The 13,062-nt window shown below is 38.7% G+C and overlaps 1 protein-coding gene and 1 non-coding gene across 4 annotated transcripts in view; one reads left to right on the top strand and one right to left on the bottom strand.

Moving 5' to 3' along the window:
• Positions 1-1,670: 1,670 nt before the first annotated feature.
• enpp2 (ectonucleotide pyrophosphatase/phosphodiesterase 2) overlaps positions 1,671-13,062 on the bottom strand; it is a 28,093-nt gene continuing 16,701 nt past the window's right edge. For 2 of the 3 annotated variants that reach the window (XM_026947303.3, XM_026947301.3), the window contains exons 17-25: positions 12,956-13,043; positions 12,507-12,676; positions 11,625-11,760; positions 11,219-11,358; positions 9,080-9,215; positions 7,830-7,907; positions 4,078-4,210; positions 3,010-3,163; positions 1,671-2,172 (exon numbers count right to left, since the gene is read on the bottom strand). In XM_026947303.3, the coding sequence (XP_026803104.1) occupies positions 2,002-2,172; positions 3,010-3,163; positions 4,078-4,210; positions 7,830-7,907; positions 9,080-9,215; positions 11,219-11,358; positions 11,625-11,760; positions 12,507-12,676; positions 12,956-13,043 (1,206 nt within the window). In that variant the 3' untranslated portion in view covers positions 1,671-2,001. The remainder of the gene's footprint in view (positions 2,173-3,009; positions 3,164-4,077; positions 4,211-7,829; positions 7,908-9,079; positions 9,216-11,218; positions 11,359-11,624; positions 11,761-12,506; positions 12,677-12,955; positions 13,044-13,062) is intronic. The other variant, XM_026947302.3, reaches the window with a different exon arrangement.
• Positions 10,062-10,133, top strand: trnap-cgg (transfer RNA proline (anticodon CGG)). The gene has a single exon. It is a non-coding gene; the product is annotated as a tRNA-Pro (tRNA).

The raw sequence follows: 13,062 nt of genomic DNA, 5'->3' as shown, positions 1-13,062 counted from the left end.
TACCTCAATCACGTGTTGAACCTCCTCCAAAGTCCAACATGACTGTGTATCCTAATGAGGACAACAATCATAAATATTTCATGTTTCCCTCCAACTCCTCCATCTTCAGCCTCACCTCTTAGTCCAAGAGTCTGCTCTTCTCAGCCCTTTGAGCAGCCATCTGTCCATTCTAATGTGGCTGAGAACAGCGGGGTGGGATCTCTTAATGCTGATGTGTTGGGTGGGCTTGTGTTTACCACAAGCTTCAGCTTGTCCCTTTTCACCAAGGACTCACTTTTATGGACCCTGAGCAGCCCTCTGTCCACTCTAAAGTGGCAAAGAACAGCAGTGTGTATACGCACAGTGATGTCTCTCTCTCTCCCTCTCCAGCTCCTCCTTCACTGAACTAGAGGTCTTTTATTAAAAGTGAGTATCCTTGGATGGTCCTGATGAGGTCATGTACATGGAGTTGTTGGATTATGGAGCAGATAAACCCCATGAAGAGTGCAGTAGGGCAGGTTACTGATGTGAATTGCGCTGTTCTATGTGAAGGCACCATGCTTTCCAGCAACTCTCAGAGGTGACCTTTACATCATAAATTGACTAAATATATACCATTGGCGGGCATTCCCAAGTCACAACTTTGTAAAATATTTCTTCTTCTTCTTCTGGCTGCTACAATTAGGGATCGCCACAGTGGATCGTTAATACACATACTTGATTTGGCACAGTTTTTACACCGGATGCCCTTCCTGATGCAACCCTCCCCAATTTTATCCAGGCTTGGGACCGGCACTGTCATGTACAACCTCAGTGGCTGGGGTCGGTTCCCTGGCCAGGAATCGAACGCGGGCCACGGCAGTGAGAGTGCCGAGGCCTGACCGCAAGTCCACCAGAGACTAAATACATAAATACATAGTAAATGAGATGGGTTCATTACATCACTTAGACAATATTAAAAAAAACTGATACGTAAAAATTGATCAATGTAATAATACAAGACCATATTAGCTTGTTTTGCAACGTTTGTTCCACCATCACTCAGCAGTGATAAAAGACACATTGTAAACTCATTGTACAATATTACTAAGGGGAAAGACTGGAGCATTAATTGTTCAGAAAGCATGCAACAAATCAACCTACAAACATGAGCTTTAAACTTCAAGACAATGCATTTGCCTAAGATGAATGGACTAATGTTGTTATACTGGTTTTAGAGATGAACAACATAGACACATAGAATGAAAAACGTTATTGATGTTACAGGAAACTGTTGCAGCATAGCTAGAGTGTTAAAATGTTAAAATCTTTTAGTAAGCATAGACAGTATTCTCTTTCACCCATGTTCAGCTTCTGATAGTCTCTCTGCAGGGCTACAGTGAGACACTACAGGAATTTGAACTGCACAACTCTTAATATACACTTTATATTCAGCCTTTTAAATGTTGTATTTGAGATATTAAGCCATATTTCTTTATTTTAATACGCTGAATTGTTTTGACTATTTTATCAGCTAAATGGAGTATGCTATGACAATTTTGACCAGTTATTACTAATTAAAAGAGATTGTTGTCAAGCTTGCAGTTTTAATCTTTGTCAGAACAACTCCCTCCTGTGGCTAGAAAGACACATTGCAGTTTGTCTAAATTGCCAAATGACCACTGCTGTTTCCCACAAAAATGCTCAGGACATAAGTACAAAACTGTTTTAATGCCATGAAATTCATTTAAGGCATGAACAAATCACAAAAGTGGTACGTGTTGAGAGACAATATTACATTAGATCATACAGTACAGGATTTCTCACTCACACGCTCTCATCATCACACTCACCAAAAGACACTCACTCACAGAGGTGGAATCAAAAAAAGGGACATTTTCACATCCTCATTACAAAATGTTGAAAGGAGGCTTGTATAAAAATATACACCTAACCATCTGATGTCGCAGGGCACAACAGGTCTGGGGTCAGGGTGTGGGATTTGATAGAGGAGGAATACATTAGTGCAGGGAAGGCAGTGGTTCAGATCTCACTCTCGTATGTGTGCAGGTACGTCTTTAGTGAGAGGATCTCTGTGTAGCTTTGGCTGGTACGCCGGTAGAAGTCAAGTCCTGTTAGAATCTCCACATCTCGGACTCGTGCTGTATGCATCTTCATCAGCTCCTCGACCCACTTGGATTCATCCTCTGAACTCTGCAGGAGAAACAAAAATGTTCACTTAAAAAGCAAAAGATCTACTCTTGTGTAATATATTCCCTCATCTGCATCCTCAAGGGGTCATGCAGCTTCCATGATGAAAAGCAACAGGCCAGGCAGTTGGCTCATGTTCAAATAAATAACACAATGATGGCGATCAGATCAACCCTTTACAACAACCCCCTGAAATTAAATACACTTGGACCCTAAAACCACACAGTATCCAAAACAACTGTGTATTTAAAAAGGCTCTAAAGCAGCTCTGCTACTGTTTTTGGGTATACTATTTCTGGTAATTTGAACAATAAGTGATGGCATTAAAGGAATGTAACACAGTAAAATGTGCTTCAGGATGGCCATTACCTTTTATTTCACTATGCAATGTCCTTAACACATATTATGAGGCAAGTGTATGATGATTTACGCAGGTAATTTTCATGATGCTAAACTGTAGGATAGAAGCTTTCTTTATTTTTTAGTTATTAGATTAAATGAAATACACTTGGACACTGGTTAGTAGATATGTTGCCCTTTAGACATTCAACTTCAACTTGTAACCTGATACTCTTATTAAATGGAGGATTATGAATGAGTTGTTTCTGTCCTGTAAGTTTTCATTTGTGTGTTGTAACTTGTAAAATATAGGCTTGGGATTGATGTGGTTCCTGGCCAAATTTAATTGTATGACGACAAACAAATAACTAACTACATATCATTTTTATTGGTAGAGGGGGGTAAGTAACTAGCAAAGAGAAGAAATTGCAGGATGGTGAAAAGTGAAAACGAGAGCAGAGCAGAGCAGAGCAAAGCAGAGAAGAGACTGGTCTGTCTTACATTGCAGCTCTCGTCATTATCCGCTCTATGAGGCAGGATGAAGGAGAACACACTCAGAGGACCGGTGCACGAGTCCACGGTCTGCGTGTAGTCCAGGCAGCTGGTCGCCACAATGAAGAAATGAGTAGGGATGGGCATGGAGTTGCTCACATACCTACAAACAGCCACACAGATTATTCAAACTCACTTTCACAATATGACTTTACAGCATGCAGTATTAAGGATGAACCTGGTGATATGCCAGATGAGTTTAGTGGCTGTCATGTTCCCATTGTTCCCATGTGTTTGCACAGATGTGCTATCAGAAGCATGGACAGAGCTTTTATGGCTCTATTTCCATCAATACTAGATTTTTTTTTTAAATAAAATTGTATTGGGCAGTTTAGGCCACTTAACATCCAAATAAATGACAAGGATATTTTACACTGTGCAGAAATTACTCTGGAATGAACTACATCTGCCACAGCTCATGGGGCAGAATTTCTTGCCTTTAAAGCAGCACTGCTTCTTACGTCTGACTTTGACTTGATTTAGATATTATTTGGGGGGTATATTGCCCCTGGTTTGGTCAGCATTTGTTGGACTTATTTTGGTGTAGACAAAAATTTAATAGCTGCATCAAATCAGATATTGATCATTCATCCAATGCATTCAGTGATAGTCGGAATATTTCAGGTCTACTGTTCAGATTTCTTTCTTAAATAAATGACATGGAACTATTTAGTTGCTTTATATGTGTTAAGATGTGACATGTTACATGTTAACACATACAGCAGTGTTTAGTGTTTTACCTCTACAGCAGTGTTTAGTGTTTCTGGGGCAGTTCTTTACAATGAGGCTATGTTTGCTCATATACACAAAAGAGCTCAGCCTGGTTGGTTCTGTAGTTTCTATGTTTCGGGGCCTTAGAATAGGGCAGGGTGAAATTAGCTTTCACAATGTTACTCTACAAAAGCAACAAACTGTTCTTCAGTAGCTACCTTACAGTACATGCTAAGCAAAAGTCAAAAGGTTATTGGAAAAGCTCCTTCACAATGTAAATGTTCATAATTTTCTCAATTCTCTTACTGTTTCATCTTCTCTTCGGTGTCCCGAAGGCCATCAAAGTCATAGTCGAAGATGGGCCCGACCACCACGTTAAGGCCATTCCTCTCACTGGCGTACTTCTTTACCAGAGTCTTCTGGAAGTATGCCCACACTCCTAGAGTGACAGATGGACAAACAGAAAGATGAAGAGATATTTAGACATAGAGACAAACAATGATCTTACATTTCCTTTTCATTTCTGAATGGCTATTTTCTCACAATATAATCAGTGTAAATTATTTCATGTGTCAAGAGAAGAGGTTAGATGGCATTTCATGGAGATTTAAGAGAGAGAGAGAGAGAGAGAGAGAGAGAGAGAGGGCTCTGGAGGTGGCAACTCTTCAAAGAGAACCTCAGCGCTCCCTGTTCCAGCCCAGCTAATGGAAAACAGACACATAACTCCATCTGTGAAGCCTTTTATACACTCATGTCCTTCTCCAACACTGAAAATACGATGTTGAGTGTTTACGTGTGTATATGTATTTGTGTGAGATGAATCCATCTGATCACCCTAAATATGTGTTGTACTTTTCCATTCAAAGTTTAACTCGATTTCTGTTTCTATTTTTGTGTAGTGTGTGCACTATATGTGTGTGAAGAAATCATTTTTATGCTATGCAATTTGAACAATATTAAAATTTCTGAGTCTCTTCTCTGAGAGCCATGACTATCATCAGGTGTGGGTGCTTATATAACTTTCTTCTATTAGTGTTGAGAAAGTGTTTTTTTTTTTTTTTTTTTTTGTAAGTGTTGAATTGTACAACATAGATTGTTTTCTTGATTTACCCTGAGTAATAATTTAAATATCTAGACCAGCTTAAAAAGAGCTGACACACATAGAGGTATTTGCGCAGGGACGTGCCTTTGTGTTTTCCACTAAACTAGTAGATTTTCTTTACATTTAATGATATTTTTGTGCATGCTTCATTGTTTTGTTGGCATTTTGTAAGCAAAACTAAGTATTTGACATGATGTTGTTTTAGTTGATGAGTATTTCTCTATTAGCATGTGTGCAGAGTGTGTGTTAACTGATTCATTTCCTTTAGGGGATGTGATGTGTGTGACCACTACATCTGAAACAGAGGCACCACTCATACTAGGGGCTGTTTCTAACCTGAGTTCATACCATAGCCCACACACATGGCTTTGAAAGACACCAACACACAAGACTTCTTCCCCCTGGGAATTTGGTGAAGGCCGTGTTACCTTAGAACAACAACTGACTATGCAGAAGACACAATACAACCTGATCATTCAAACCAGACTTCCTTGAGCAAAATCAATTCTATGTGACGCTCTTCCTCATTTACCAAGTACACACTGAATGCTCTGAGCAGCCAACTGCCCTCTGGCCAACATGGCAGACTTCAAGCATTTGCTTTCACATTCAGCTTTAACCTGAATGGCTGTTTTGATGTCTGATGTTTTGCTAGCTTCTATTCTTGCTCACTCTAATGCTCAGCATTGAAAATAACTAAGAATGCACTATATGCCCAAAAGTATGTGGACACCTAACCATCACAATCATGTACTTGTTGAACATTCCAGACTTTGTCTCCCTTTTGCTGCTATAACAGCCTCCAATCTTCTGGGAAGGCTTTACACTATGTTTTGGAATGTGGGAGTGGGGTTTTTCCCATTCAGGCTCAAGAGCATTAGCAAGGTTGGGTGAGGAGGCCTGGCATGTATTCAGCATTCCAGTTCATCCTAAACGTGTTCAGTGGGGTTGAGGTCAGGGCTCTGTTCAGGCCTCTCAAGTTCTTCCATTCCAACCTTGGAAAACCATGTCTTCATGGACCTCGCTTTGTGCATTGTCATGCTGGAACATGTTTGGGCTCCTTAGTTCCAGTAAAGGAAAATCTTAACTCTACAGCATCCAAGACATTTTAGACAATTGTATGGTTCCAATTTTGTGGCAACAGACTAGGGAAGGCCCATAAATGGGCATCAGAGCCAGGTGTCCGCATACTTTTGACCATACAGTGTATTCTTGCCTTGTCTATTCAGTTGGCAGGTTAAATCCTGTCCCTTATCAATTATCAGTGAACCATGTGAGGTTGACTGTAATGAGTAAACTATACTGGGTCTAGATACACTTTACTATCAAACAGAAATCAGACACATGTGTCGAATATGAAGAATGCAGGAGAGTGATTGTGAGGTTTATTAAGGAGTTCAATCACACAATAACAGATTACAGTCACAGTCCATAGCTGTGGTCAGAGCACAGGCAGACAATCAGGAAATGACAAAGAAGTGGAGCAGCGAAAGCGATCCTGCATTCCAGATGATTCAGGAAGTCATTATATAGACGCAGTATTTGTGAGCTATTTGCAATCACATTAGAAAGATGTGCATATTCATTCCGTAGTTGTTTATTTTACAATCACAATGCTGCACTGTTAGTCTGGCTTGTTGTGCCATCAGATCTCTGATTCACCTAACATTAGCTTAATTCCTTAAATTTAACCCCCTACCTTTTTACTTAATTTATTCATATTAAAAATATAATTCAGTAACTTCAATGAAGTATTCATTAACTACAGTTATACTTATAGAAAAGGTATGTAGTTAGGACAGTGAGGAATAGTCTGGAGGAACTGCCAGGTACTGGATGTTTAGAGGCCAAAAAGCTGAGTAAAAACCATGAGTTCCAGACAGAATGGAGAGACAAATAGTTTTATACACCTTATCTGATAGAGTTACAAGTAGCAGCTCATCCATCAGCTGTTCACAACTCCACAAATTTTATATTCACTAATTACCTCTTTTGAGTGATGTCATCCTAATGTTGTCCTGCCCCACTAAAATCTACGGTCACAAGCCGCTGCTGGGGGTTACTGTATAATGAGAGCATGACTACTAGATGTCCTTGTTTTTATGCCATGAAATTAAAAGGATAAATATACTTCTTTTACTCATGTAATATCAAGTCTATTATTTTATATTACAGGACTATGGTAGCCTTTTTTGATGAAACGTTTTGGTCTGGCCTGCGTTTTTCATCGGGCCTTTTTGTGATCTTCGATAGCTTTGTTACATACGTTACATACATACAAGCTTGGACTCATGGGGCTGCTTTTTTTTATCAGTTTAACATGTTTTGAATTTTTAACTACTGAGTAAATGTTCTGATGAGATACAGACTCAGTGTACAGTGGCTTGCATAAGTATTTGATTCTTGTCACATCCATGGACAATTCCCCCCAGACCACCATTGAGTGACCCTCACTCACATTTTGTACGTTCTTCTGTTTGTAGCACTTCCTGTGCTAAGTGCACACCTGCTTTGTGTTCACCTGAATAATTACCTTATATAATTTCTGCATTTTCCCTCCTTAGCTGCTGAGCATTTCTGTTATGTTTATATCGTGAGTTGCTTGCATTTATGTTGCACTAGCCTACCCTTGCCTTGATCTAGTATTTTGTTGTTGTTTTGATAGTTTCTGGTTCTTTTCCTGCCTTTTGGTTGTTTATTAGTTGTTCATTTAATAAAGACTGTCTGCACTTTCTGCCAGCTCAGATTCAGTTCTGGTGCACAAGTCACATAATTAGTTGTAACAAGACAAGCAATCAAAACAAGTCTGGGAAAACAGCATGCAAAGTCACACAGGTCATCAGGCCTTTCATGCTCAGTTCCTAAGCACATTGTGACATCTTTCAATAGTTAAAAAGCATAAAAATGTCTCTGTTTTTCTATTATATCAAACTATGATTATGACTGGATTACTTACGTTTGAATGCTGGGTACATTGGCACTGTGTTGGTGATCAACAGGGCATCGTATCTTGCATCGTTACTGGAGGCCAACTCTGTCGATAATGACACAAGGACCAAAGTGAGCAAACGAAAAGCATTTAACTGCATATGCATTTTTCTCAGTAACATAGTCATTAAGGCTTGTCCCTGGAAGTGGTTAACTGGCTCACAGCGGTGATGGCCAGCATTTTTTGATAACATTTTATTGTGTGTTTGGACAATATTTTTTTGCCTCTGTTGGAAAAAAGGGAATGAAGCAACCAAAATGTTGAATTTCCAACATTTCCAACAATGAGCTGGGATATAAACAAACTCTAGAAAACAAGAAAATGTAGTGTCATGTAATGACATGTGAATGAACCAGGGAGGGAGTGCCAACAGTGACATCCTCCCCTCCTTAAATGAGTTTCAGCAGAGATGTGTTTCATTCCTTTCTAAATCAGGTAGCTTGTAAAGAGTGAAACTATTTTATTAACCAAGTAACAGAGATAACATTGTTTTAATTTGGTTAAAGCTGCTTTTCTTTTTCAAGTCAATTCATTAGAGGGGCTTTATAGATTAATTTGTAGCTCAACAGCTAACTACATTTTTAAGTGGCTTCTTGAAGTTTAAATTAAAACTTTGACAAAGAATCTCTGTCAGGTAGAATGAGCTTTAAGTTTCTCAAAAAGGATTGAGTATTGTTTGTACTATTGTTCTTTTTTCTAAGAATTAGGTCTATTGTATAAGTATTTACCTTTTAGCTTATTTATATGTATTTATATCATATATGCTGTTTCCACAATACATAAAGGCTGCAATATCCATTTATTATAACACCAAAAGAAAAAGTACTGTTTGAAAAGACAAATAATCCACTGCCACGCAAAGATTGAACCATCTATTGTCACTTAATTTCACATTATTTGAACACACAAGCTTTAGTAGTCAGCTTACATGGAAGATGATGGCTTGATGAAATGTCTATATTTGTGTACATAAATGGGCAGGTGCAGTTTGGCTATAGAAATGCAATGTATAACATACCGTATTATGTATCAGACTTGGAGCTAGTGTTTGGTGTTGTTTTTGGCAAATGGAGATGCCCACGCTATATCTTTAGATTTTACAGCAACATGTTTGTAACACTTATTTGAAAATACCCAACATATCATATCTTCATATCAATTATTAGTAATGTTGAGTCAAGTTATTCATTAAGTTTGTTCAGTGTGGTGTGACTCACGAGGTGGGTAGAGAAATGCATAGGAGATCTGTTTGTCGGCTCGGTAGCTGGTGCAGGACTGGCTGGAGGCTGGAGGCACTCTGGCATCAGGTCTCACACATGTATTCAGAGCTTCAGGCAGAACAGTGACGTCAACCTGAAATATGCAAACCATAGGGCCGGCTGTAGAATCTGTTACTTTGACAGTGAGGTTGATAGACATAACTGAAATATCCTGATCAGTATGAAATGCAAGAGTGTGAAATGTGTGGCACTGGCTGTAAAAAGTCAGGTTTTATTTCACCTGTTTTTATGCCATTATTGAAGCAGCATGTAAAAAAAAAATCTGGGACTAAAGTGCTAAAAATATGAAAAATTCCTCTCAACATGACAAGAGTCTTCTTCTTTTCCAGGATGTAAATACTGGTATGTAGATCAATTCAATTCAATTTTATTTTATTTTGTTTAACAATAAACATTGTCACAAAGTGGCTTTACAGAAATCTGGATGTAGATTTCTGTTTCAATTCCTAATGAGCAAGCCAGAGGCAACAGTGGCAAGAAGAAGAACGTCATTTTTGCTTTGAGTGGAAAAAGATTCTAAAAGGAAACTCACTATTTCTCCACAATTGGATTACTATATATTCACAGAATAGTAAGTATATTGAAAGGATGTTCAGTATTAGCTTTCTGTATGATTATAACAGCATTTCTTAGGTAGATGAAACTGTCCACTGAAGAAAGGCTGAGACTTGGGCATAAACTGTTTTTGGGAAGTGCAATCTTATCTTATGACTTATAATCACACTGAGTTGCCGTTTGAGTCTCAAGGTTCTTTCCTCATGTCATCTCAAGGAGTTTTTCCTTTTCCACTGTTGCCTCTCACATGCTCGTTAGGGATCTAAATCGAATAAACTATAAAAAACTGAATTGAAATGAATCTTTAGGGAGCTGATGTGTGACCATCCACAGCGGCAGTGAATAACACCCATACAAGCAAGTTGGCTCGTTGGTCTAGAGGTATGATTCTCGCTTCGGGTGTGAGAGGTCCCGGGTTCAAATCCCGGACGAGCCCAGGTTTTAAGGCAGTGTTGACTCAATGGTTAAGGCTCTGAGTTACTGATCAGAAGGTTGTGGGTTCAAGCTGGCACTTTGGGCCCTTGAGCCTGTTTAGACATGATACAGCGTCTCTGGAGCAGAGAGGGTCAAGGGCCCAAAGAACCAGCTTGAACCCCCAATCGTCTGATCAGTAACCCAGAGCCCTAACCCAGCTTGTTAGGAAGTAGCGAAGAAAAAAATTTCACTGTGCTGTGACATACTGTATTTGGAACAAATAAAGGCTTCTTCTTAAGTGCAGAGGAAGAATCAGGCAGAAGATGAGAATAGAAGATAATGGAAGCATATGCTAAGTGATTGCAGGTTCAGAATATTCACATTGTAGAAGTTACTGTAAACTATTTGCCAAGCAATATAAACACCAAAACGGAGACTGATTTCAAGTTATATGATAACCAGTAATATTGACTGCCACATTAAGTGCAACATTTTCCCTTGGCATCAAGAGCTCATGTATTTGGGTCTCATTGATACCAAAGCATCCAAATACGGCTGTACACTGCAACAGTACTGCAACAGTACTGATAATATTGAAGATTGTTGTGTGAGATATTGAACAACATTTACATCTGCCTGAGAGTCTTTTCACACTAAATACAAAGCATGAAGTAGTTGAAATAAAACTCACTTCAATATCTGTAACAATTACAAAATGCAGATAAGTCTAACACAGTGATCCATGTGTAGATCAAGAATTCTCTCAGCTTCATAAATCAGATTTTAAAAAAGTCTCTAATAGTATTAGCATTAATGCTACATGCTACATCACTTGCTCAAACATACAGCCCTTCATTCAAGAAAGCATAACTGCACCTGTAAATGCAGTGCAAATACACTGTCAGCATTAGTGACTAGTGTATCCTACAGCCACACAGTGTATTAGGTTGTTTAAAATAACATGGAAATCATGCATACAGTAAATTGTTTAAAATATTTTGAATTGCTGAATGGAACCGCACAGTGTCTGAAATCCAGCTCCAGTGTCTTACTAGGCCTGGGTCAGTCCTGTATTCACTTCATGAGTGCTGTACATGAGAATTGTACCTGTTTAGAGACCGTGTAGGAGGTCCATAGAGGCATGGCAAGCGCTTCACTATATCCGCTGATGTAGTCACTGTGGTGCAAGATGCTGTACTTGGTGTGGAACATGACTGCTGGCCGCCCATAAGGAAGATTCTTGCTGTCTGTAAAATGACAAAGAGAAATACCTATGGAAAAGCTATCATTACTAGCTTTAAAAAAATTTATGCTAATTTGATTTGAATACAAATTGAATCTACCAAATTCATTTTCATTGGTAAATATGTATATTAAAATACACAAAAGTACTGAAAAACTATATTCTCGGATTTTGAAACATTGAACAATATCTAGGTCATTGTTCTAGCTTTAGTCCTACAGTAAACAATATGAGTGTTATCTGGATTGACACACAGACAGGGGGCATTACCATCGAAAACTTGTCTCAGTCGTTGATTGAGTTCCTCCACTTTGTTCTGTAAGAGACAGAGCCACAGTGACTCCAGGTTATAGGCTCTTACCAGGGCCACTTTCAAAGCCCTCTGCCCCCTACTTTTTGAACGCAACTGCAAAAGATTAGAGGTGAAAATCTCTAGCAAGACGGTCTAAACAAGAGCACTGTTTGGAGGAAGAACACATTATTCTGCTTGCTTCTTTTAACCCCTGTGTTCTATTCACCGCTTAGCAATGCTGTCTTTGCTCCAGGGCCTCTTCAAAATTTTTACAATCAACTGCAAAATTGATTTTAAAATTACCAATCTAGCTTCTTCATCTCTGATATGACTAATATAAATAATATTAATAATACTGCAACAGTGGCCCAAGCACCTAGCTATTCTTAACTTAAACCTACCTGATCATCTCTGTAATACAAATTAGTTTATGTTCATTAAAGTGAGAATGTACTTTCTGAAATAGTAGATTTTACTACTGTTGCACTTGCAGGAAAAATATACATTTCTTTTGACTAAAACAGAACACAAGGGTTAATATCTTTTACCTTGCAGTTCTGCAGTGCAACATCTTGTAGAAATAATGTTAAAGGCCAAAAAAGTAAAATAAAGCACAGAAAATATAGACAATTGTTTACAGTTGCCTTCCATGTCACTAAGAAAGACAATAATCCAAAACCAAGAGTAATTACTTGGAAGAAGATACTTTTTCATAACAGGTTGTAATTAGGCAACTTGAAAAAGTGGTTTAAGGTTCATATTGTAATTGTGAATACTTTAATGCTGCACTCAGATGGAACCTCACAGTTCTAGTCAGTGGGTAGTCTATGGTGAGGCCCTGAATATGCTTTGTTACTGACTTTTTCATCACAGGTGCAGCCCAGGTCATCAGTTATGGCATTGACTGGCCCAGATGGGGTTGGTTTGGACACCTCTTCAGGCATGCTAGGTTTGTGGACAGGATTTCTCAGCAGGTGGTTCAGGCTACCATGGGTCCCATTGTTGGGGACTGGCTTCAAGCCAAGGAGATCTAAAAACGATAGGTGTGAGAGAGTTTGGCGATTGTAATTCACAAAACATGTAGCTATTGTTTCTACATAACACTATGGTCTGCTAGTGTAGCTATGGGATCTGAGACCTGTCATCTATAAGTAATCATCTATCATTCAGGTATGTAACCATGTTAACACAAAACGGTCTGTATTAGCTTCAAGTAGCCTACAATTTGCAAAATTAGAATTTTGGTTTTAATCTGCTGATGCGTAAAATTAGTGAAGACAACACAAAGATAAAATAATAGTTGTCATACCACACATGACGTTGTACAGCTCAATATTTTCAAATGGTGGTATCTTGGTCTTGAATTTAAACATTGGTCCATATCCAAGGAAAATGGTCTAAAAAGAGAGAAACAGG

The sequence above is a fragment of the Pangasianodon hypophthalmus genome, chromosome 1 (genome assembly GCF_027358585.1).
Source record: "Pangasianodon hypophthalmus isolate fPanHyp1 chromosome 1, fPanHyp1.pri, whole genome shotgun sequence".
Taxonomy (NCBI): domain Eukaryota; kingdom Metazoa; phylum Chordata; class Actinopteri; order Siluriformes; family Pangasiidae; genus Pangasianodon; species Pangasianodon hypophthalmus.
Note: the sequence above shows the minus strand (reverse complement) of the source record. Positions and strands in the feature narration are given on the sequence as shown.